The sequence below is a fragment of the Aquarana catesbeiana genome, linkage group LG01 (genome assembly GCF_042186555.1).
Source record: "Aquarana catesbeiana isolate 2022-GZ linkage group LG01, ASM4218655v1, whole genome shotgun sequence".
NCBI lineage: Eukaryota > Metazoa > Chordata > Amphibia > Anura > Ranidae > Aquarana > Aquarana catesbeiana.
In genome coordinates, this window is record NC_133324.1 from 663,369,439 (window position 1) to 663,396,592 (window position 27,154).

Sequence of the window (27,154 nt, forward strand, 5' to 3'; positions counted from 1 at the left end):
CACTGGCAGTGAATAAACTACATATCCCACAATCCTTTGGTCTCTCAGCCTAGTTCTCTGCAGTTTAAATTTTGCATAGTAATTAGATCTGATGCAGAAACAAGGAGGCAGCGCAATGAAGGGAAGATATTTGTTTCATGATATTAGCGCTCCCGCATCTGTGATTCCACCCAGAGGAAATGGCAAGGCATGGATTGGACTCTTTGTGACCCAGACAAAGTTGTCTTGTCCCTTTGGCGAATAGGGACAAGCTAGATGAATGAATACATGGACATAGTGTATTTGATCAGCCATGATGCTACAAACTGCAGCTACAACATATGAGTTCATTATTACAAGGCAAGACAAATAGACAGTGAATTCAACAGGGAATTCAACTATTACCTAGTTAAAAGCTATCTACCTAGTTAAAACAATAAAAACATTTGAAAATGTACAATGCGTTTAAAGGGGTTGTAAACCCTCATGGTTTTTTACCTTAATGCATTCTATACATTAAGATGAACAACCTTCTGTCATGCTGCAGCCCCCTAGAGCCCCTGTTTTACTTACCTGAACCCGGTCTTTTTCTCCCCGGGGATGAGCACACCAGCTCTAGCTGGTGTCTCGAGTCCTGATTGGATAGATTGATAGAAGTGCAGCCATTGGCTCCTGCTGCTGTCAATCAAATCCAATGACGCAGGGGGCGGGGCCAAGTCCTGCTTTCTGTGTCAATAGACGCAGAAGCAGGACTCTGGAGCACGCCCGCACGGGTGTTCCAAAGGAGAGCGCTTCTCCGACAGGGCACTCGAACACAGTGGAGGTAAGTATGACATGTTTGTTATTTAAAAAAAAAAGAAAGGAACCTTTAGTAACCCTTTAATTTAAAGAATATACAAGGTGAGAATGCCAAAGAAAGGTATATTCTCTATATTTGATTTAAACACCCTTGTCAGAATTATTTATTTGATGAAATATGTGTCGATGATTTATGGCTTGGGAAACCTTTACCTTTGTGGTGCCAGACAGATCTGCAGCAAGTGTATACACAGCCAAAAATACCTGCGGACGTGTTGTAACAGTGCTCACTTTTGCTGAAGTAACAGTACCTTAATTAACCTCTAATTATGTCTAGTGAAGCTACACCAGAGTTTGTCTGGGATGTCAGGTATTAATCTCCAAACCTCCAATAACATCTGGAAAAATATTTAGTCTCACGTTCCAGTATTGAATTTCTGAAAATGTATCCTTTTCACTTGACAGCAGTTTGTTATTATAATGTGTCAGAAACCAAGCTTGACTTGGAATTATTTCATAATCCTTTGTACAAAAGTATGGCCCCCCTCGCTACTTTACTATAAGTACACCTAAAGGACTTCTTACCAGAGATCAGTGTGGGCATGGGGCTTAACAGATTGACTGAATAGCATTTTTCTTTTAAGACATTGTTCTCATTTATAAAGTCTTGTTAAAAGGTTACTGGTGTAAAAAAATAGTTTTGTGTAACCATTTTTTATTGCAATTTAATAAAAAGCCCCACGGGTTGCCATAAACAATCTGCTCTTCCGCATTTCATATGCAGTATGTTGTCTATTGACGCAAAAATCTGTTTTTACATGTATCTTTCATTAGGGATAGTCAGTGTGAAAGCACACGTTTAGCATTTGTTTTGCTGCTTTATTGTTTGTCAGACAAATGCTCCTGCTTTTATTGAGTCAAACTTAAAGCAGAACCCAACAAATAAGGTCTTGTTTTATGCCTCTGCCCTCCACTGCTATAATAATAGCAGTTTGTTTTAGGGGCGTTTTTGTGTTTTTGTTTTTTTGTATGGTGGATCTGCTTCCACTGTCTATCTGGCCTAGCCCAGAATGACATATTTTGCTCCCACAGACCCCTGGGAAACCCTTGTCACATATCCCAGGAGGCTGCAGGAGCTCATTTAGAGCCCATTCACCCAACTTGTGGTGAGGGAAATGCTTGTTTCCTGCTCTGCACAGGAACACGCTCCCATCTTTAGATGTACGCTGGTGCCTTTCATTGTTAGTGGTACTTCCATACACCTGGCAAACGTCATTGCTTCGTGGTCACTATGCAGTGATGTTATGCGATTTTAAAACCATGACTGCCTTACTTTTTGCAAATTCCCGAGTGTTTGGCAGCCCATTGAAATATATGGGCTGCCAAAAATATGCTGCACACAAACGTGGCTTTCTGGTCTGAACCGACTCTTACAGAATGGCTGGGGTGGAGCTACCTGAACCCAGAAGAGGCAGCCAGCTGGAGAGGACCTGATGGCAGCGCGGGAGCTGAACAGCAGGTCAGTGCAGGACAACAGACAGGAGTGAGTGTTTTGAATTTAGTCTAGCCGAAAAGGTAAGGGGGGTTGAGGGGGTTAGGTTCCTCTTAACATGCATGGAGGAACATGCAAATGGTTCTTGCAGTCAGCAAAAAGTCAGAGTATTAACAACTGCATTCAACACAAATAGTGATAATCTTATGCTGCGTACACACGAGCGGACTTTTCAGCATCAAAGGTCCAATGGTCTTTCCCACGGACTTTCGACGGAGTTACGATGGACTTTAGAACGACCGGACTTGCCGACACACGAACGGACTAAAGTCCGTTGGTTTGAAAGTGATGACGTACGAAGGGACTAGAATTAGGAAGTTCATAGCCAGTAGCCAATAGCTGCCCTTGCGCCGTTTTTTGTCCATCGGACTAGCATACAGACGATTGGGTTTTTCGACCGGACTCGAGTCCGTCGGAAAGATTTGAAACATGTTCTACATCTAAAGTCCGTCTGATTTTTCGACAGCAAAGGTCCAATGAAGCCCCCACACGATCGAATTGTCCGGCGGATTTATTCCGTTGTCCTTTGCTGTCGAAAAGTCCGCTCGTGTGTACACGGCATTATGGGTGTATATTTGTGAACACTAAGCACAGTTGTGCTTAGTTCATTATGAGCACATTAACCATTACCAAATGAAAATCTTCATAGAAGTTGTTTTGAAATAAGAACCAGATTCTAGTGTGCTAAGCTAATGTTTGTATCCTTGTTTAAACATTAATTGTGATGGCAAATAAATTGGTTGCGTTGTCACCATATAACACAGTGGACTATGTAACGGTACAGTTTAAAAAGTTTGTTTTAAAATTGAGCTGGCGTTGACATTTTTTGAAGAGAGTGCAAATGAAACTTTCAAAATGTTCAAATGTAATAGAATGCTATGTTTTGCTTTTGCAGGTTAGCCAGTGGACCCGGCTCTGTGAAATTAGCATCCCATTGGCTGTGGAGAAGTTTCTACAAGAGCCATGTGCAGAAATTCCACCAGAAATTCTCCAGCTTGAGAAAAAGCTAGGTGAGCCGGTCAAGGTTCATAACGATGACAAATTAAGGAGGCAGAAGATGCAGCAAGAAATTAAGACAAATGACAATGCAGATGGACTAGGAAGGAAACAGGAGCTGTCACAAAAGAAGTCTCAAAAAACATCCAGCTTGGAACTAGCAACAGCTTTATCTAAACTGAGTGCCCAAGAAACAGTTTCAAGAGTTGCACGAGAGCCCTCTAACATCAGGAAGGCAAAGAATGCAGATCTTCCTCCTCTGGAGCATGTGTTTGCTGAAGGCCTCTACTTCACTCTGACTGATGTTGTTCTAATGCCATGCATTCATCAGTTTCTGGTAAGAAATTTAGGTGTCTAAAAGCATGGATTTATCAAATACATAAACCTAACATAATAAGATGGTAAGATTAATGTTTATTAATAAATATCATATAATGTGTGTTTCATGGTCACAGCAAAGTTACTATGTCGTAATTAATTGGAGACTTGTTACAGATTAGCACTTTCAATAACTTTGTTTTTGGCTATGGCTCTTGGTCACAAAGGAAAGCTCAGTGAAGGGCTGCAGAGGAAAACAAACTTCATAAAAGCACATAGAAAGCATACAAGCACCAATAAGCCCTTTTGCCAATTTGTTATGTTTACTGTAGAGGAATGGTAACATCTTAGGTTATGTTAAAGTAGATGTAAACTCACTCACTAAAATCTCATAAGTTTTACAAATATTTATGCAATTTCAAAAGTTTTTTTGAACCTTTGAAATATGCAGCTTTCTTTACAGGACTATCTAATGATCCCAATGTGAAGGTGGTCCTTGTTCAGGCACTTCTGTTATGTGTGGACAATTATCTCCTCTTTGTGCTGCCTCACTGTCGCATTGTCACACGTAGCCCTGTTTAGGACTCAAAGCAGCCATACCTATGCACATTCCACTGGCACTGTCCAGAGCAATGTGCAGCCCACACTGGAGCACATGCATGTAGACAGGAAGTGGCAGGAGGACATCAGCAATGACAAAATTGGCAAAATTGTAAGAAAGTTTTCATGGAGAAAAAAAAAACTGGCAGTTTATGATACAGTGTTAGTGTTTTAGCAAACTAAACGTCATCCAGTTATGGGTTACATCTACTTGAAAGCTGAACTCCAAGCATATACTGTATAAAAAAAAAAAAAAAAAAACACAATGCAACTCAGTATTCATTAATACATTATTAAGTGTACTGTTTTTTCAAATGCAAGTGGTATAAATATCTGCTGATAGGAGAACAGGGTGGCAGAGACTGGAGCTCATCAGCGTGCTGCTTCTTTTTTCACCGTCCAGTCAAAGGCTGGGGTGGTGTAAGTGAAAGAAAAACTGTGGCAATGAAAAATCAGGACCCCTTACCCGCTAGACAGGGCTGTGTTGTGTAAACCCTAGAATTAAATGGGCAGAAATGCATATTGGATATTACTAGATTATTTAAATGGGAAAATATGATTCACCATGGTTCAATAGATCAAGTTTTAGTTTCAGCCCTAACCTAAAGGTCTGGAGGGTCTTCACAGGATTTCCTTTAGGGGGCTTGAGTGGATTTTTATCAGTGCCTCCCTTCATGAAGATAAACTTGCTAAGCTGTCATGGTTAGCCACCACTTTTTCACCTTCAGAACTATATACTGAGGCCAGCTGTTGCCCACCTGAACTTTTGATGCACAGTATTGTTGGATTGCAATTACAGCCAAACAGGAGTTGGCAATCCTGAATTCCAGTCCCATCTAAGTTCAACCCTCTTTCTTCACATGCACAGGCAAATTGCCAACCCCAGAGGCGGAGAACAGGTTTTTTTGTCTAAAGACAAAAGGCAGGCCATACATTATACATTTATTTTCATTCAACCATGGGGTGTCGATTCCCCCATCAACACACTCGGTGCTAATGGGGGAATTCTTCCCGCAGCGCTTTTGTTTTCTGGCAGTGGGGAAACTTCCCCACCGGCAGAATACAATGATCAGTGTTGCCGGCTATGGCCAGTGACACTGATCATTTGGGGAAAAACATGACGGGCTGGTTGTACTCAAGATGATCAAAAGATCGACTTATGTACAGCCAGCTAGCCCATACATGGATTGAAATTCAGCCGGTCCCTACTGAACCAGCTGAATTTCGATCCATGTATGGCCGGCATTACAGTTGTATAGACTCTGTATCTGTATTTTAATGAAAGCAATAATTTCATACCTGTGCTTATGACAAATCCGACTGAAACTTGTGGGTTATCTCAGCTCTATGTGGGCTGACATGTCTGCTTTGAAAACAATGTCATTATATCTGATATCCTCAAAAAAAAAAGTGTGAATTTTTACAGTATATCAAATGTGCAACTCGGCTAGACTGCTGTCATGGCTGTGCATTCCATTGTCACACATTGTTATCAAGAAGTGAGGTTACTCGTCTCTGTTCAATAATGTAATTTAAAAAATCATAGTTTATTAGTCTAAGGCAGTCCATACATTAGTCAGTTTTATTCTTTCAACCAGCGGGTTGAACTGAAAAAAAAACTGATCCGATTCCCCCATCCACACATTTGAGGTGGATGGGGGAATCCTCCCCACTGAGCTATTATATTCTGACAGTGGAGAGACTTCCCTGCCATAAGAATAGACTGATCAGCGTTGCAGTCTATAGCCTGTGGCGCTGATTGAGCAGGAAAAATCTTATAGGGCAGAAGTCAATTATTAGATCTACTTCTGTACAACCACAGTACCTATACATGGATCAAAATTTGGCTGGTTCAGCAGGGATTCATGTATGGCCAGCTTAACATTGCTTTTATCCAAAGTTACATCAAGTGTTGAAGTAACAGCCTTTCCTTTTAACACATCTCTCTGTCTCCAGGATACTGACTTACCTTTATGTTCCAGCAGTTTATATATTATATTTATAGACTGTTACATAGCTAGTGTTAACTACTGGATGGAAAGAAAAATAACAGATATGTTAAGTAATAGTAGATTTTTGTTATTACTTTAGTGGAAATCTTGCATAGTGGATTATACAAAAGAACTCTGCTTTAAACAAATGTGTAACAGCTTCTAATGGATGAGTTGTTTAGCTCTCTAAATATAAACTGTTAACATTTTTTCTTCAGTCGCCAAGCTGTAAGTGTGGTAATAGTCAAAACCGGGGTTGATCTAAAAAAACAGACCCCCTCTGCTTGTAACCACTTCAGCCCCGGAAGGTTTTACCCCCTTCCTGACCAGAGCACTTTTTACAATTTGGCACTGCGACCCTTTAACTGGTAATTGCGCAGTCCTGCGACATTGTACCCAAACGAAATTTGCATCCTTTTTTTCCCACAAATAGAGCTTTCTTTTGGTGCTATTTGATCACCACTGTGATTTTTATTTTTTGCACTATAAATAAAAAAAAGCGTCATTTTTGAAAAAAGAAAAACAATATTTTCTCTAGTCATCTTCCAGGACAGCATAACCTGAGAGATGACTGGTCCACCTGACAGGAAACACAATCCACATACAAGGTTAAAAGCCCCTCCCTTCCCCTTCCACCTCAGTTCTTGATTGTGTTTCCCGGCAGCGAAACGTTTGTTTTTCTCAGACCTGAAGCTGGTAGCGGATGGTCCCCCCCCCAGGGCTGGACGCCAAAGCCGGGGAGGGTGGCGGGTCCAGCCAGGGCCGTGTCCCTTCTCAGGGGGCCCCCAATGGTTGGGGAAGATGTTCTTCCCCGGCAAGGAGCCTCCCGGGTACAGAGGGGTATCCCGGAATTCCTGTGAGCACATACCTCATGCCTTTACCTTCCACCCAGTCAGGTACAGGGGTGAAGAAGGAACTGGGGCTCAGGCTGGTGTCTAGGCCGCGGAGGGGGTAGAAGATGCCAGCTCAGGTCGGTACCTGTGGTGCTTGCAGAGCTGGTGGATGTTTGGGACTCTCATAGGGAACGCTGAAGCTCCTGTGTATGGAGGAAGCATTCCGGCCGGCTGGAGTAAGATGGCGGCGTTTCTGGTTCTGTGTGCCGTTACTTCCGGTCTATGCCAAAATGGCGGATTTGGATACTAGAGGCCAAAATCCCCTTTCAGACAGCAGGTCTCCGACAAAATGGTGCCGTTCACCGGCGTTTAAGGGATAGACACTCAGCGCTCCAGAGAAAAGCAGGAGGCCTCACGATTTTCCTCTCTTGGCGTCCAGACTGCACTGGAGGCAGCAGCAGATATGGATAGAGAGGAGGAAACAGCTGCACCCTTAGCCCAGGAAGAGGCCACAGGTGGTGAGTCCTCTTCCGTTTTGAATGTGGTGAAGTAAGAGGGGTCTTACCTACGCCATGGGGGGGGGGAGACACAGAAAGTCTTAGAAAACTGTTTAAGTTTGGACTTCGTCTTCTTGTCTCCCTAGATCCTAGCGGCTCTGCTCAGGGGGATCACAAGGCTAAGGGCAAAAATCCCCCTCTTCCCAGGTTAAAAAAGATGTGGGAACTGTAATGATAAGCTCCCACAGGACCATGTGTTTGTTATAGGGGCATACAGAAACTGTTGAGTAAGGAAACCTCATAGGTTATGAGGTACTTCCTTGCGGTACAGTCGGAGATGCTTTTTACCCTCCAGTCCATCAAGACAGCTATAGCACCTAAGGAAGCACTGAAAATGGATGATAGAGAAATCCTGTCCTCTAGAGAAGGCACTTCCTCTCAGGAAGGTATTTCAGACAGGGGTCAGAAAACCTCGCAGAGACCCCTTCCTCTGTCACTTTGGGAGTTGAGGAGTTTGAGGACCCGGAGGAGTCAGAGGAAGACTCTTTAGAGCAGTGGTTCTCAACTCCAGTCCTCAGGACCCACCAACAGGCCAGGTTTGCAAGATAGCTGAAATACATCACAGGTGATATCACTTGCTGCTCAGTGATTCCAGTATTTTAGTCTGCAACTCCCCAAGGTAATACTTAAAATCTGGCCTGTTGGTGGGTCCCGAGGACTGGAGTTGAGAACCACTGCTTTAGAGGAAGGGGAATACACAGACTGACAGCCAGGATAGTGACAGTCCTAGAGCTAGTAGCCACCTCTTTCTCTTGGAAGACATGGGGCAGTTACTCAGGGCGATCTTTGTCTCTGAGGATATCCCAGAACCTCCGGTTCAGACGACGGCCCGAGATAAGATGTACAGGGGTTTGGGAATACCTCAGTCCAGGGTGTTCCCAGTTCATCAGGCCCTAAAGGAGGTGATTTTCATAGAGTGGAAAGACCGGGAAAGAAAGGTTCTTAGACTCAAAACTTGGAAGAGAAGGTTTCCTTTTGGGGAGGAAGAAGAGCAGAAGTTCTTTAAAACCCCTAAGTTAGACGCAGCCCTGTCACAGGTCTCTAAGAAATCTGACTTATCTTTTGAGGACTCAGGTAACCTAAAAGACCAAATGGACAGAAGGGTGGAGACGCTTTTGCGCAGAGCATGGGATGCCAATGCGGCAGCCATGGCTCCTGCTTTGGCGTCAGCATGCGTGGCAAGAAATGTGGATGTATGGTTAGGCAGGCTTCCCAACCATGTTTCTAGAGGGAGTGATTCTAAGGAAATCACAGATTCACTAGAAATAATAGGTAAGGCTGTGGCATATTTAGCAGATGCGGCAGTGGAGTCTGTCAGGAACACAGCCAAATCTGTGGCCCTCCTTAACTCCACAAGAAGGGCAGTCTGGATCAAGTCATGGGAAGGGGACCATATGTCTAGATCAAGTCTATGCGGTTTGCCTTTTGAAGGTTCCCAACTCTTTGGACCTGGTCTGGATCAGGTACTGTCAAGGTCAGCAGAAAAAGGAAAAAAGTTCCCGGTTAAAGCTAAAGGAGAAAGGGGCAGGAAGTTTTTTGTCCCCCCTCTAACCAGGGTCAATTCAAAGGAAAAAAGGATGCTAATAGAAGGTGGGGGAAGAGAAAGAGCGCGCAAAAAGGTAGCCTGCTCTTTTCTGGACCTAAAGACGCCACCAAGCAGTCTAAGTGATGCCAGCATCAGGGTAGGGGGGAGACTGTCTCACTTTGTCCCTCAGTGGAAGAAGATCTCCGAAAGCCCTTATATCTTGCAGATCTTAACAGAGGGATGTCGTCTGGAACTTCTCTCCGATCCCCCTCAAAACTTTTTTCTGACCCGTCTCCCCAGGGAGACTTCAAAGGCTGCAGGACTGTTGGACAGCTTGCAGGGATTGACGTTCCAGGAGGTGATCATTCCCGTTCCACCGGAAAAGCTTTACCAGGGCTTTTACTCCCATGTTTTTATCGTTCAAAAACCGTCAGGGAAATTTCGCCTGATATTAAACCTCAGGAAGCTGAACAGGTTTTTGCGACAAAAGAGCTTCCGGATGGAGAGTATATACACGGTGCGCAGGCATCTATTAAAAGATGCGTTCTTAGCCATGATAGACCTGAGGGATGCTTACCTCCATATCCCGATTGCCAGGGAATACCAGTCCCTGCTGAGATTCGCAGTCCTTACGAGCAAAGGGATTCAACACCGGCAATTCTAAGCTCTTCCCTTCGTATTAACTGCAAGCCCAAGGATCTTCACAAAGGTCCTGGCGGAGGTTGTAGCTTACCTACATCTACAGGGGGTGCCCCTTATACCCTACCTAGACGACCTTTTAATATACGGGCAATCTCTAAAGCAGGTGGAAGTAGACGTAGGCAGAGTGATCTTCACTCTGGAATCTTTGGGCTGGATAGTGAACAGAGAGAAATCTTCTCTGGCACCGTCCCAAATAAAAGTATTCCTGGGATATCTGGTGGCTACAGAGGCTCAGATACTGGTTCTTCCAGAGGAAAAATTATTAAAGGTGGTTACAGCCGTATCCTCTTTAAAGGAACCCAGGAAGTGCTCTCGCAGGCATATTATGAGGGTTCTAGGTCCAATGACCTTGTGTATTCCAGTGGTCCCCTGGGCTCAGCTCCACTCCAGGGAGCTGCAGTTCTTCCTTTTGTCCTCCTGGGACAAAAAGAGAGAGTCATTACATGGAAAGGTGTCTATCCTAACAAGAGTAAGGACCTCCCTAGATTGGTGGTTGGATCAGGACAGGCTCAAGTCGGGTCGTCCCTGGGACCAGTGGAATCCCACAATAATCACTACCGATGCAAGCGCCTGGGGTTGGGGCTCTCACCTGGGGGACATCCAGGCACAGAGGGCCTGGACTCCTCAGGCGGGGGCATCCTCCAACCACAGGGAACTCCTGGCGGTGGGCCAGGCGTTAATAGCCTTCGGAGACAGGATTCAGGGTTTAGAGCTCCAAGTCCTGTCGGACAATGTGACAACGGTCTCTTACCTAAATCGTCAGGGGGGAACCAAATCCAGAAAGCTACTGAGTCTAGCCCTGAACATTTTAAACTGGGCCGAAGAGAATCTTTAGTCCATATCGGCCAATGTGGTGGGGTGGCAGATTTCTTAAGCCGGCAACCCATCCTTCAGGGGGAATGGGAGTTAAATCAGGAGGTCTTTCTCCAGATAAGTCAGAAGTTCGGGATTCCGGACATAGACCTTTTTGCCCACAAAGGGAACAAAAAAGTGGAGCGTTTTTTCTCTTTCAACAGAGAAGGTGGATCTCAGGGAGTGGATGCTCTGTTTCAGGACTGGGACTTCCATCTAGCATACGCTTTTCCTCCACTAGTCTTAATACCGAGGGTCCTACAGAAACTGGCCCGCTCAGATTGCGGACTGATCCTGATAGCCCCATGGTGGCCAAAAAGGACATGGTTTGCCACTATCAAAAAGTGGTCATTTTCCCCTCCGCTCCGTCTTCCAGCCAGACGAGATCTTCTCCTACAGGGGCCAGTCCTCCACCCCGACCTGGGATTCCTCAGTCTGACGGCAAGGTTCTTGAGGAGGAGATCCTCAGGAGCAAGGGTTGCTCTGATAGGGTAATTGAGACCCTCTTGGGCAGCAGGAAGCTGGTCACCAGGAGGATCTACTCTAAGGTTTGGAATTGCTTCTCACATTGGTGCCGGGATAAGGAGGTATCTTACCCTTCGGTACTAGTGGTACTGGAATTTTTACAAGCAGGGGTGGATAAGGGGATTTCCCCAACACCCTGAGGGTACAGATAGCAGCGTTATCTCTATTTTTGGACCAGAGGCTCGCACTAGAACCTCTGATTAAGAGATTTCTTCTGGCAAGGGAGAGGTTAACCCCTGTCAGGGTGAATGTTTTCCCTCCATGGAGCTTAACTCTGGTTTTGGAGGCGCTGACGATAGCGCCCTTCGAACCAGCGCAGGAGATTTCAGTTAAGTTTTTGACTCTTAAGTTAACTTTCTTGCTGGCCATAACCATGGCCAGAAGGGTGAGCGACCTACAGGCCCTATCAATTTTCTGTTGATTTTGGAGGATAGAGTGGTTCTAAGACAGGATCCACTATATCTTCCCAAAGTCGCATCTAAGTTTAATAGATCTCAGGAGATCATTTTACCCTCCTTCTGTGATAATCCAAAAAATGAGAAGGAGAGGAAATGTAATTTATTAGATGTCAGGAAATGTCTGTTGACATATCTAGATAGAGTGAAGGATTACAGAAAGTCAAATCATCTTTTAGTTTTATTTAGCGGCCCTAGAAAGGGAGGGCAGGCATCAAAATCTACTGTGGCTAGGTGGATTAGGCAGACAATAACATTGGCCTATGAACAGACCGGTTCCCCAGCACCAGTGAACCTTAAAGCCCACTCAACAAGATCCTTGGCGGCCTCTTGGGCAAAGAGAGCTGGGGCCTTGATAGAACAGGTCTGTCGCACAGCCACTTCGGCGAAGCAGGATACCTTTTTGAAGCACTATAGAGTGGAACTGCTGTCGCCCCAGGATCTGCCATTTGGAAGAAAGGTGCTACACGCGGTGGTCCCGCCCTAAGGTAGGCCTTGAACTTCTTGTCCATCCTCTCAGGTTATGCCGTCCTGGAAGATGACTAGAGAAAATTGACAGTTACTTACCGATAACTGTTTTTCTGGGATATCTTCCAGGACGGCAGGTCTCCTTCCCACCCATGTTTTAATATAAGTATTACGGGAAGAGTTTCTCTCTGTCACCCGGATAACCTATTACTTTGGGAGAACTGAGGTGCAGGGGGAAGGGAGGGGCCTTTTAACCTTGTATGTTGATTGTGTTTCCTGTCAGGTGGACCAGTCATCTCTCAGGTTATGCCGTCCTGGAAGATATCCCAGAAAAACAGTTATCGGTAAGTAACTGTCAGTTTTTTACTTTTTGCTATAATAAATATCCCCAAAAATGTTTTTTAAAAAAAATTTCTTCATCAGTTTAGGCCAATATATATTATTCTACATATTTTTGTTAAACAAAAATTGCATTATTATTATTATTATTATTATTATCATTATTATTATTCTTGATTTATATAGCACCAACAGTTTACGCATCGCTTTACAATGTAGAGGGGGGACAGCACAATTACAGTACAGTTCAATACAGAAGGGACAGGAGGGCCCTGCTTGTAGAGCTTACATTCTAAAGGTAGGGGGTGATGGTACAAAAGGTAATAGATGCAGGGGATGATTTGATGGGGTTGTTAGGTGGGTGTGGGATAGTCTTCCCTGAATAAGTAAGTTTTCAGGGATCTCCTAAAGGTGGACAGGTTAGGGGCTGATCGGATATACCGGGGCAGGGAATTCCAGAGGATGGGAGAGGCTCTGGAGAAGTCCTGAAGACGAGCATGAGGTAACAAGGGAGCTAGAGAGCAGGAGGTCCTGGGAGGAGCGGAGGGGACGATTTGGGCGATATCTGCAGATAAGGTTGGTGATGTAGCTGGGGGAGATGTTGTGGATGGCCTTGTATGTTGTGGTTAGCATTTTGAATTTTATACGGTGGGATAGGGGAAGCCAGTGAAGGGATTGGCAGAGAGGAGCAGCAGTCATGGATCGGTTAGGGAGGTGTATTAGTCTAGCAGCAGCATTCATAATTGACTGAAGGGAGGGATAGCCTGCGTAAGGGTAGGCCATTAAGGAGAGAGTTGCAGTAGTCAAGGTGTGAAATAATCAAGGAGTGAATTAGTTGCTTTGTGGTGTCATTAGTCAGGAAGGGTCGAATTCTGGAGATGTTGCCGAGGTTAAGGCGGCAGGATTTAGCCAGTGATTGGATTTGGGGGCTGATGGAGAGGTCAGAGTCAAGGATTACACCCAGAACCCTGGCATGTGTGGAGGGACCAATGGTTGTGCTGTTGATCTTAATGGTAAAGTCATGGGGGGGGGGCCGGGAAGGAGGAAATATTACAAGCTCAGTTTTAGAAAGATTGAGTTTGAGAAAGTGGTGTGACATCCATACCGAGATGTCATTCAGTAAGTTTGAGATCCGTGAGGAGATCGAGGAGGTGAGTTGAGAAGTAGAGATAGATCTGGGTGTCATCGGCGTAGAGGTGGTATTGGAAGCCATGGGAGATTATCAACTGGCCCAGGGAAGAAGTATAGAGTGAGAATAGGAGGGGCCCAAGGACAGAGCCTTGGGGTACCCCAACAGAGAGAGGAAGAGGAGTAGAGGAGATGAAGCTGTAAGTGACACTGAAAGTGCAGTATGCATATATTGATTGGTTTGCGCAAAAGTTATAGCGTCTACAAACTATGGGAAAGATTCATGGCATTTTTATTATTTCTTATTTTTTTACTAGTAATGGCGGTGATCTGCATTTTTTAGCGCTATTGTGACGGACACTTTTGACACAATTTTGGGACCATTGACATTCATACAGCGATCAGTGCTATAAAAATGCACTGATTACTGTTTAAATGTCACTTGTAGGGAAGGGGTTAACACTAGGGGGCGATCAAGGGGTTAAGTGTGTGTTCCCTCAGTGTGTTCTAACTGTATGGGGATAGGACTGAGTAGGAGAGGAGACATATCGCTGTTCCTATTTACTAGGAACAAACGACATGTCTCATCTCCTCTGACAGCACAGGGATTTGTGTGTTTACACACACAAATCCCTGTGCTGGCACTCCTGCATGCGATCGCCGCCGGCCACGCACATCGGGTCCCCCGCCCTCTGGCGGCTCTTAAGGGGAACCCCTTACGGGTACAGGGTTTTGCGCAGGGGTGCCATTCTGCCCCCGTAAATAGACTTGAGCCGGTCGGGAACTGGTTAAAGAAACCCTTACTGAGATTAATATAGTGCCAGCCATTACTGACTTCATTCTGATTAGGCAAATCGTTGTGTCCGTCTCAGGCTACACTAATTTCTGAATCACAGACCTGGAACTGAATTTTGAGCCTAGAAATTCTTTTTTTTTTTTTTTAACAAATTCTTAATTTAGGAAAAATGGCAGTACAGAAATAGTAGACGTACAAATACCATGAAGTACCGATTGCAGCTAGAAGGCATACAATACAATACAATAGCATGAATGCAAATAAGCCACTGGGGCTAGTAGTGCATAAGTGATGTCTTCCAGAAATATGCATCTCAGGACCTGTTTCTGTCCCAGTAATGCCGCGTACACACGAGCGGACTTTACGGCAGACTTGGTCCGGCGTACTGGATTTCGTCAGACAATTCGATCGTGTGTGGGCTCCAGCGGACTTTGTTTTCTCAAAAGTTGTACGGACTTAGATTTGAAACATGTTTTAAATCAATCCGTCGAAATCGAGTCCGATTGAAAAGTCCGCTCGTCTGTATGCTAGTTCGACGGACAAAAAGCCACGCTAGGGCAGCTATTGGCTACTGGCTATGAACTTCCTTGTTTTAGTCCCGTCGTACGTCATCACGTACGAATTCGATGGACTTTGGTGGATTGTGTGTAGGCAAATCCGTTCATTCAGAAAGTGCGTCGTAAAGTCCGTCGAAAAGTCCGCCGGGCAAAGTCTGCCATAAAGTCCGCTCGTGTGTACGTGGCATAATAGTTCTAGCAAGACTAACGACTCCTGTTTTTCAAATGCCCTTTTTAACTTTTTTTGTTTAAAGCTTCAAACCAAGGGATAATAATAACAATAAAATAAAAAACAAAGAGGGAGGGAGGGAAAATAGGAGAGCGAATTGAGTATGGGATCAGGGAGGAGAAGGGTTTATCTCCCCCAGTCTGCTTCAATATCACACATATATATTATTGGAGCACTGGATCTGTATCGTTGTATTAATGTGAGTTAATATGGACAATCAATATAGTTCAGTTGTGGATCAGTATGTCAAGCAGTATTGTTCATCTTAGTGGCTGCCTGCTTCAGGATAAGTTAGAAGGAACTCTGGGAACACAAAATCCAGAGAGAAGAGCAGTGGCATCTAAGTGTAGTAACAGACCACTTTTTATTCCAAATATAAAAGAGTAACTGACAAGATGGAGAATTAAGAGCGCTTGTATAGCAAGTAGTCTTCCGCTAATGGAGCCGGTGTATGTGCCACTGTAGGTGTGAAACCGATGGTGCCAGCTGCGCTGGTTACTCCCTGCGCTTCCAATTGATTTGGGTACACTTCCGGGTCCAGGGTTAGCAGGTAGGATGCGCTTTCAGAGCATGCGTGCTCCTTCTTTAGGCATCTTCAGGTGCAATTAATTCTCCATCTTGTGAGTTGCTCTTTTTGAAATAAAGTGGTTTGTTGCTACACTTAGATGGCGCTGCTCTTCTCTCTTGATTTTTTGCTTCAATGCCAGTGTTGTATTCTGAGGAAAATATGATACAGCCCAACCTGCTATTTAGAAGCCAAGGGTGTGTGATCTTTATTGAAGAAATATGGCGTCCAATTCTGCCAATACTTCTCCTCCTGGTCTTTCATAGCCATGGTAAGGTTTTCCCTTTGGTGGATTTTTGCAGGTCTGGTCTACCAGTGCATGTTTGTGGGTTGATGATTGTTTCCACATCGCCAGAATACAGGCTTTTGCTGCATTAAGTGATTGTAAAGTCTTGTTTTTGTTTGTTTTTTTTCAATAAAAATAACGTACACGTTATACAAACCTGTTCTTTTGCAGTGGATTTGCACAGAGCAGCCCAGATCCTCCTCTTCTCGGGTGCCTCTTTGGCTCTCCTGGACCCTCCCTTCTGTCGAGTGCCCTCACAGGTATGGGGGCACCCAAGCCGAGTCACAGCTCTCTGTGTCCATTCAGACACGGAGCTGTGGCCTGGCCCCACCCCGCTCCCTCTCTCTCCTGATTGGCTGACTGACTTTGACAGCAGCAAGAGCCAAATTCGCTGCTGCTGTGTCTTAGCCAATCAGGAGGGAGAGTCTCTTGCTGCCGTGGACATTGCTGGACAGAGATGGGGCTCAGGTAAGTATTAGGGGGGCTGAGGGGAGCTGCTACACACAGAAGGTTTTTTTATCTTAATGCATAGAATGCATTAAGATAAAAAACCTTCTCACTTTAAGGAGATGTCTCAGCAGAAAATGCTTGTATTTCTTAGTAAATAGGGGGATGTCATGTAATAAATATGCTTCTAGATTACTTTAGTTTAAGCGGCACCCTGGTAACAGTTTTAATTGTTTCTTCAACCATATTTCAGAAGTTCCGGAGTTTTGGGCAGTTTCAAAAAATATACAACAAGATGCCTTCCGACTCTTAGCATTGCCAACCTTTCTAAGAGGTCTATGAAAACATTCGGTGAAGGACCACAGGGGTCCTGTACCATCTGGTTATGAGCTTATACCCTCCTTATTGGTACTTACATGCTATAGAGGCTTTGTGCGCAAAAAGAGTAAGTTTATCTTTTTGAGGTTGTGAAAAAGTAGTTTTTAGATCCATTTCCCAATATTGAATGAATGGGAGTTCTTGTGGAATCCCCAACTCTACCAACGAAGTGTAGAGTAGCGGCAGTGTGCCTCACTGGTAGTCTGTCCAGACAGGTTTGCTCAAATGAAGACAGCTTTCCCACCCTTATGAATTTGTGTGCGCAGGTGTGCCCTCAATTGGGCATGGTGTAAAAAGTCTAAAGTATGCAAAAATGTATTCTCCAGCTCTAGATTGTTCATGGAGCGATTATTGGAGGAGAAGTGTACCAACCAGAAAGTCTGTTTTTGGAGGAGGGCATCAAATTGAGGATCATCCCTGCTTTGTTATTACATTCACTGTTCCCAATATAGGAGTCATTGGAATAAGCAGGGTTGAGCCTGAACATCCTAAGCTGACCATACACAGCTCGAATTTTATTCAATTGGATGAAGTTTGAACTGTGGGTGGCCTAATTGGTACCACTTTGCTCTACAAAACTTGATTGAAAAAAAGAAACCAGGTGGAAAATTTTCAGCTGAACAGGGCTGCATCAAATCAGATAAAGGGTACTTTCACACTGCCCCCACTGCGCTATAGCCACCCAGCTCCATGTCTGAATGGAAACAGGGAGCTTTGACTCGGCATGGGTGCCCCCATAGCAAGCTGCTTGTTGTGGGGGCACTTGACAGGAAGGAGGGGCCAGGAGAACCGAAGAGGCACACGAGAAGAGGAGTATCTGGGCTGCTCTGTGCAAATCCACTGCTACAGAGCAAGTAAGTATAATGTGTTTGTTATTTTTATTGAAAAAAAAAAAACAAGACTTTACAATCACTTTAATGCAGCAAAAGCCTGTATTCTGGAGATGTGGAAACAACCATCACCCCCACAAACATGCACTGGCAGGCCAGACATACAAAAATCCACCAAATGGAAAACCTTACTTATGTCTATGAAAGACCATGAGGAGAGGCATTGGCAGATTTGGACGGCATGTTTCTTCATTGAAGATCACACACCCTTGGCTTCTAAATAGCAGGTTCTGCTGTATCATATTTTCCTCAGAATACAACACTGGCCCAGTGTAATCACAGTTTTCATGCAGGTTAACTGCTCTTTTCCATACAGTTCTATTATGTCCCGTGGTTTTGGTGCACTTTTGAGGTGCTGAGGCTGTGGAAGAGCCTGCAGGAAAGATTCTTTGATTCACGCTGTTGAGCATTGATGGAGTAAACAAGAGATTTCTCTTGTTAAACCCACAGGACTATTTACACATGTATGGATAGCCTTATAGAGGCAGAGACTGTAAGATGCTTTGATCTTCTGCACCTTACTGTCCTATTAGCTTAATGTGTATAGTTGCTGATTCCTCCTTTTTGAGTGGTGCAGAGTCTGAGAACTACCCCTTCTTGGAGCCCACTGCAGCCTCATCTATACTCATGCATGAGCTGGAGGTTGCTTAGGACAGAATGAGGTAAGGCTGCAGTCCCATCAGTAATGAAAAGCCTCACTGGCAGACCCAGATGTCCTTAATCCTTCAACTATGCTAAAAGCTGCTGTCCTACACTCACTGGAGGCTCATCAACCACTATTATTCCGCTTCTTATCCCCTCACCCCATCTGTGGTAACCACCCTCGAAGCCTGAAAAACGTGTTTGTCTTGAATCTTCCACCCAGGCCACCTTTTCCCCTAAAACCACGTACACACGAGCGGAATGTCCGACAGAAAAAGTCAGATGGAATATTTTCATCGTCTATTCCGATCGTGTGTATGCCTCATCGGACTATTTTTTTTTTAAATTCTGACGGACCTAGAAATGGAACATGCTCTAAATATTTCCAATGGAACCAATTCCTATCGGGAAAACTGCTCGTCTGTGTGCTGTTCCGACAGACCAAAAACAACGCATGCTCTGAAGCAAGTACGAGACGGAAGCTATTGGCTACTGGCTATTGAACTTCCTTTTTCTAGTTCCGTCGTATGTGCTGTACGTCACCGCGTTCTGCATGGTCGGATTTTGGTTTGACTGTGTGTAGGCAAGACCGCTTGAATGAACCTTCGGAGTTTATTCCGACGTCAAAACCAGTCGTGTGTATGCGGCATAACACAACATTATGGAACAACTCGACATTGCCTAATTTTTATGGTCTACTAGACCCACGTGGTTGGGCCAAATTTAAAATTCAAAACCATCTCAAAAATTGTGGAAAATTACACTTTAATGCATTTTCCTCTTCTTTGTTCCAAGTACAATATCCCAACCCACTATCATCTCAGACATCTGTAGATTTTCCCATGTCTTGAGTTTTCTTAACACCCCCTGAAATTTTGTCTGCTCTGATCTTGAACTGTTGCTCTGTTCTGATGTGGTCTCGAGAAGACAACATTGACTCTACAATCTCCTTATGGTTGCACTTCTGGGATATGTCCTCTCTCTGGCAAAAATGGTTAACAGATGTTCCAGACATGGACGATGAGGATTGGACAGACCTATGGTATTCACCATTTCATCATCTAGTATCGATTGGTAAAAAACCTATCCAGTTCAAAATAATTCACAGGGCATACTTTACCCCTTACAGGCTCCACATGAATAACCCTATGATCTCTCCAGTTTGCTGGATATGTGATCATCCAGTAGGAGACTTCCACATATTTTGGACTTGCCCTGGCATTGATAGCTGCTGGACGGATATTGTCAAGGTTATTAATGCAGTTGCTCAAACCTCTATTGTCCTGTGCCCAAAAGTCTGCCTCTTGGGCCTTGTCGAGGACTTGACACTATTGTTTTACACTAGAAAAGCAATTAACATGTGTTGGAAGAAACCTTCTGCTCGTACCAATCAGTGTTGGAAACAACTGGTGAATTCTAATCTATACAAAACAGTGGCAACCATCCCAATCTATAACTGGCCTTTGCAGCAAGGTACACATGCAAGGGCAATGCACATCACAAACAAACTAAAGATTTCCCAGCACACTTACCAACCAGCCTGCAAAACAACTAAATTGGCCCTGTGTAACAGTTCGCGTTAAAAACAGAGGGTTTTGTTTGCACACATTTGCAAACATATGCATGCGTAAGCTACAGTGCCCTCACTAGGGCCCTCTGTATATACTGTGGTCCTCACTTACTAACTAATCTAAATTTCCACAGCCTCCATAGAGCACATACTGCTGTGACTGTCCATGGCTGTTTGTGACCTTACATTATTCTATGTTTGGTTCTAAATGCCAAAATCTTCAGCTTCTTTAAACTGCTTTATTCACAATCTTTTGCGATTAAGGCGATTAAGTCGTTGAGATGATTTTCACTGTCCTCAATGACTGCCACAAGCCGTAATTGAGAAAAATCTACTTCAAAATATAACAGGTGTGAGGCTCCCGTTCTGTGGTTTATGGATTGTACCAGTGGAAAGGCTGACAATATCAGACAGCTGCTTCAAATCAAGATATTGTGAATAAAGCAGTAACGAGAAAGCAAAAGACTGTTACACAGCCAGATCGGGCTGAGCAGTGAAATGGAGACAGAATGGAGGAGTAATGGTGCAATACAGGGTAGAGAAATAACGTAAGGTTAGCAACGGAGCCAGACTTTCTATATATCACAGTTGCAAGCTATGTGCAAGTTGAAAGAAGTAATTGGGTGTCTAGCATTGCATGATCTTCCTTCTGTGTCAGAACAATATGGAGTCACCTAAAAATTAGAGGTTCTTTAGAATATGTAGACTCAAAAAAGCTAAGACATTATGAATTGGACTTTAGTAATATATAGTTTTAATAAAAATAACATTGCTCATTTAAATGTATCCTTTTATTTATAAATTTGTTTTTTTAGGTCCAATTTTTGAAGCAAAGCCAATTTTGTGGTATGTAGTTTAGCTGCGTTGATTAATTCAGTCAAGAGGTTTAAGAAACACAAAACGAGTGAGACCATCTGAACTGACTTTTTTTGTTTTTTAATCGTTCATGGCATTTGAACAAGGTGGGAAATTCACTTTTGCCATATGATGTTTAGGTTCTAAACCGACTTTTAATTTTCCTATTGTCTTAGGAGTGGGTGCATTATTCATGCTCAAGTTTGAAATAGAGGATTTTGGCTGTGCAAGAGGCTTACTGTACAGTTTGCATTCCTTACAATTCAAGCAAGTTCTCATGAGTACCTGCTATATACTTTTAAAGGGGATAGGATAATTGTGTCCTTAACACCACTTGATGAGAAAATGAGATATGTTAGGCAATTAAAGCTGGGAGCAGATGCATGTAGCATAGACTATAAGAGAGTCGGGTAGTCCATTTCATGACATCTCTGACAGTCTAGTCTGGAAATCTTGACAGCATGTATTAGAATTTCATTGACAGAATATGGAACAAATGATGTTGACATTCTTGAGAAAAAATAAGTGGATGCAATTTGATATTGTGAAGTAAAGAATGAGTCATGTCATTTTTAGACCATTCTCTCGTCAAAAAAACATGTTTGATGACATGTGCAATGCAGAAATGTGCTAGTACATTGTACCTGGAATTAAAGATAGGCTTTTTTATCTGATATATCGGTCTTAAAGTAAACCTTTTACAAATCCTGGCAGTTTATACTGAGTGTACAATTCAAAAATGCTTTAAACCCATCTCTGGGCAAATATCAACCTCACTACCACTCATTCACAAACCTTTTTTGACTGGCTCCATTGTTGTGACATCATCATGCTGCAGACTGTTGGATTCTGAAAGGGCCCTGCTGCTGAGTAGTCAGTACAAAGAGGTTGATTTATTAAAACTGGAGAGTGCAAAATCTGGTTTAGCTGTGCATAGGAACCAATCTGCTTCCAGATTTTTTTTCTCAAAGCTTAACTCAACAAGCTGAAGTTAGAAGCCGATTGGCTACCATGCACAGCTGCACCAGATTTTGCACTCTTCAGTTTTAGTAAATCAACCCCAAAGTGTCCATGTCACTTAGAGACCCAGGATCCAGTATATAAATAGATCTCTTATAGTGCATCGCTGTTCAACTGGTGAATCATTCAATATATAAAAACCCCTCAAAATGCTATCATATATGTGTAAATAATTCAACAGTAATTTTTTATTTTATTATTTAAAGTTACAAATATAAACCTATTTTAACTATTGTTGAAGAAGCAGTTTAAATCAAAGTCTATGTTGAGACCCCTAGGTGCTAAAACCTGGGTCTCATATATCCAAGCTGACTCACTGTCAGAAACCACGAATCAGACCGAGACAGAAGTACAGTTAAATCACACTTTTTTCATAATAAAAGTAAATAGAACAAACATATTTAAAACATAGCCAAAGTTCGGTAAAAGGTACAGATAGTCAGAAAAGCCAGAAAGTCAGGAAGCCAGGGAACAGCGTAATGCAACAGCAAGCAGGATCTGGAGCCAGAAGGAATGTCAGCCAGGCAAGTCTTTAAACAGGAATGCTCAGCTGTCGGCTAATTGCCAGCTCCCATCTCTCTCCACAGTTACTCAGCTGTTTATGATATCCCGCTCGTCAGTCCTGCCTACTTAAGCCGTCCAGTCCAGAGGATCTCTGCCTTCGCCTTGGTCAACATCACAGAGACGATCTCCTGCATTCCTGTTTAAAGACTTGTTTTGCTGACATCCCTTCTGGCTCCAGATCCTGCTTGCTGTTTCACTAGGTTGATCCATGACTTCTGGCTTGGCTGACTATCCGTTCCGGTTACTGAACTTTGGCTATGTTTTTGACTACGTTTGTTGTTTTTACTTTTATTATTAAATGAGTGTGATTTAACTGTACTTCTGTCTCGGTCTGATTTTATGGTTTCTGACACACGTATACTTACCAGCAGGGGTCTTGAGGTCCAACCCACATACTGGAACTTGCACGGACACTCTAACACATAAACCACCACCTCAGATGAACAGGTAGTAAATTCTTTAATCTTATGAACCATTCCTGGGGCTGTAGCTATAAAATCCTTCCTCTTTTTAACATTACTTCCTTTAGTGGTTTTACATGCTAAACACCTCCCACATGCATAAAAGCCTGTTAGGAAAGGTGTCAATGTTCCCATCTTCCTACTGGGAGAGTCCAAAACTCCAGGGGCTAAGATGTTTTAAAGTAGCAGATTTAAGGCAGGATATCGGTGAATGAAATTGTTGGACAAAGAACTCTGGTATGGGAGATTTATTCCATCTTTTTGGCCAAAAAGAGTGGACACTCCTGACCCGACTAGTGTCTACATGTCAAGAGTGTCAGATACAGTTCATACAGTGTACATATAATTTTCAGCATATTGCGTCACAAGAGAACAGGCGGTACACTTCCGTTATACAAAACATTCTAACCTTTTAAAAATCAACCTAAATCAACCTACGCATGTTAACCCAGACAGGTTCTGCAAAACATATATATTTTTAAACCTTATGTAAAACTTTCGTTTCTCTGCAGTATGCTATTGCACAAAAAGAGGAACCACAAGCTGTCATAAGTGGTTTTCAAGATGAAATACAAGAAATATGATTCTTAGCTGAAATTCTAAATCAGTCTTACTACACACATAACTATGGCCATATAAACTGACCCTCGTTGCCACTTCATTCCCCCCTTTGATCATAATCATAGCGATTAATATGAGCGAGATTAAGCATCACTAGATAACATACAGTTTTTTTTTTTTCTATGGTGACCTCACTAGCAGGCACAAACATTCTTCTACCGAGACTATTCCCAATTGTCAGCTCCAGTCGAGTCTCTCATTAACTTATAAAACACTGGGATAGTGACCCTTGGCCCATGGTAACAATAAGAAAAAAAAGAGTAAAAATATTAGCACTCCATACACTATAGGGAGAATCGGAAAATAATTAAAACTTGTCTCTGCAATACTTGAGTTGGTGATCAGGGTATGGTTTACCAGCTCACCGGTGGAGCTAAAGCTCCAAACAGTTAGCCAAGTTTTATAGGGTGCACAAGTGGGGTTATAACAGGTTATCTGATTTTCAACGGAGCACATTGAATAGGTAGTCCCATTATGTATGCAGGTACCAGCTTCTGTGCCCTTGCATTGATAATGAGAGTGCCACAGTAACATCTTGGTAGCTATGGATCCTACTCTGGTGGTCTTTATACAAGGGTCACATGAATTACCCTTCCCCCTTTTTAGCTCGGCCAGTATCACTGCTATGGCTGTCAACAGTCTCATTATAAAGATTTTAGTAAACATTACATCGATGAATATCCTCAAGCTTCAGCTTATGCGTAGACCAACCAGCATCTAGGCTGTGGTTGGAGCAGAGCTTAGTAGATGTCCTTTATCTTCCGCCGTGCGTTGAGCCAGCAGCTTCCAGGGGTGTGCTGGCCGCAGGGCTGGAGTTCTTCCTTATGATTTCTCTGGTCAATCTCAGTCTCAAAGGATCTTGGGGATCTACTGTACTGTGCCAGGAGTCTGTGAGGTCAGCAGCTCGTTTTACCCTGGAGTGGTGTATCCAGGGTGTCACCTCAGCTACCTTAATGGCTGTTGGGGTAGATAACAGAACAGTGTAAGGACCTCTCCAATTTGGCCCTAGTGGGGTTAAGTTCCACTCCTTTACCCTCACTGTATCTCCTGGTTTAAAGGGGTGTACTGGGTTCGACAGGCTTATGGGAAGTTTCTCTTGAACCCATTTCCCCATGTCTTGCTTACTCTCCCCAAGTCTCTGTATCAGTTCACGGTTAACTACCCCTCCTATCTGATGCAAGTCTCCTCTTATCCCTCTAATGATGAGTGGGGGCCTACCATACAGTACTTTAAAGGGGACAGATTTGTCCTCTTTGTTGGGGTACTCCGAATTCTCAGTAAAGCAATGGGCAACATCAAGGTCCATTTCATTTGAATTTCCTGACAGAGCTTGGCAAGTTGTGACTTGAGTGTGTGGTTCATTCGTTCAACTTTTCCAAAGCTTTGGGGCCTATATGCAGTGTGTAGTTACCAAGTAATCTTAAGTGCTGTTGCTAATTCCTGGAAGCACTTGTGGACAAAGGCAGGGCCATTGTCTGAGCCTATAAACATCTTTTACAAAACTGCTTCCGTCAATAAAGTACTCAAAGTTTGGATTTTACAAGGGGCTGTTTTTCAAGTCTGGTCGGCTTGCATATCCATTACCTGGAGACGGTTATGAGTTAGGGGTTCTTGTGAGGTGGGGAGCAGAGTGGCTGTGTTTAAAGTGTTTACAGTCTCTGAGTGTTGTCTGAGTAGTGTGTGTGGTTCGTTAGTACTTGTGTATTGTGTACTGTATACTTGAGTATTGCGAGTGCACGTAGGTCTGCAACTGTTCTGCGATTGCACATAGGTCTGTGAGTACCTGTGTATTGTCTTGTTGTGTACCTGTGTACCTGTGTATTGTTTTGAGTATTAGTGCCAGGAAGCTAGCTGTTAGGTAATTTGGACAGGGTAAAATCCCCAATCCTCACTAAATTTAATAGGTACGATGCCCGGTGGGTGTGCAATCTCGAAACACCCAATACGAGGACAATATGCGACCGGTCTAAACTATGTGGCATGTTCACCAATGCCAGGAGCAATGCGGACAAGATGGGTGAACTAGAGATACTGTTGTACGAGGAGGATTTGGATTTTGTGTGAATTTCCGAGACCTGGTTCAACAGCTCTCATGATTGGCTGGCAAACATTCAAGGGTATACCCTATACCGCAAGGATAGAGAGGGTAAAAAAGGGGGAGGGGTATGCCTATATATCAAGAATAATGTACAAGTGAATGTGAGAGATGATATCACTGAGGGAGCTAGAGAGGAGGTGGAATCCTTATGGGTAGAGCTCCAAAGGGATGAAGCTAAGGGGAAAATAATACTGGGAGTATGGGCCCCCTAACCTGAGGGAGGAAGTGGAGACAGATCTCCTATCACAATTTGGATTAGCAGCAAGGATGGGAAGTGTTATCATAATGGGGGATTTTAATTATCCAGACATAGACTGGGCGGAGGGAACCGCGCATTCATTTAAAGCTCGCCAGTTCCTTAATGTCTTGCAGGACAATTTTATGGGTCATATGGTAGACGCACCAACTAGAAATAAAACATTACTGGATCTACTGATTACCAACAATAAAGACCTGAACACGGATGTGGAAATACGGGGCAATTTAGGTAACAGCGATCACAGGTCAATTAGTTTCAGTATAAATCACACAAATAGGAAACATAAAGGGAATACAAAGACACTGAATTTCAAAAGAGCCAATTTCCCTAAACTACAAACCTTGCTAAAAGGCATAAATTGGGATAAAATATTAGGAACAAAGAATACGGAGGAGAGATGGGTTTGCTTTAAGAGCATATTAAATAAGGGCATTAGCCAATGTATCCCATTGGGTAATAAATTTAAAAGAGCAAACAAAAGTCCTGGATGGCTTAACTCCAATGTAAAAATGCATATAAAAGCAAAGGAGAAGGCCTTCAAAAAATACAAGGTTGAGGGATCATCCTCAGCATTCAGACATTATATAGAATGCAACAAGAAATGTAAGGGTGCAATTAGGACAGCTAAGATAGAACATGAAAGACACATAGCGGAGGAGAGCAAAAAAAATCCCCAAAAATTCTTTAAGTATGTAAACAGTAAAAAAGGGAGGACAGACCATATTGGCCCCATAAAGAATGAGGAAGGACATCTGGTTACAAAGGATGGGGAGATGGCGAAGGTATTGAATTTATTCTTCTCCTCAGTCTTCACGAGTGAATGGGGGGGCTTCAGTAACCAAAACTGCAGTGTTTATCCTCATGACACAACACAGGAAGCACCTCCATGGTTAACAGAGGACAGAATTAAGATTAGACTTGAGAAACTTAACATTAATAAATCACCGGGACCAGATGGCTTGCATCTGAGGGTACTTGGGGAACTCAGTCAAGTGATTGCCAGACCGTTGTTCCTAATTTTTACAGTTAGTCTACTGACTGGAATGGTACCAGCTGATTGGAGAAAAGCCAATATAGCACCAATATTTAAAAAGGGCCCAAAATACATCCCTGGGAATTACAGACCAGTTAGCCTAACATCAATAGTATGTAAACTCTTGGAGGGGATGATAAGGGACTATATACAAGATTTTAGTAATAAGAATGGTATCATTAGCAGTAATCAGCATGAATTCATGAAGAATCGTTCTTGCCAAACCAATCTATTAACCTTCTATGAGGAGTTGAGTTGCCATCTA

At 43.4% G+C, this 27,154-nt stretch overlaps 1 protein-coding gene across 3 annotated transcripts in view; it reads left to right on the forward strand.

Moving 5' to 3' along the window:
• GSTCD (glutathione S-transferase C-terminal domain containing) overlaps positions 1-27,154 on the forward strand; it is a 287,431-nt gene that overhangs the window by 71,584 nt on the left and 188,693 nt on the right. For all 3 annotated transcript variants that reach the window (XM_073601880.1, XM_073601873.1, XM_073601887.1), the window contains exon 3: positions 3,225-3,662. In XM_073601880.1, the coding sequence (XP_073457981.1) occupies positions 3,225-3,662 (438 nt within the window). The remainder of the gene's footprint in view (positions 1-3,224; positions 3,663-27,154) is intronic.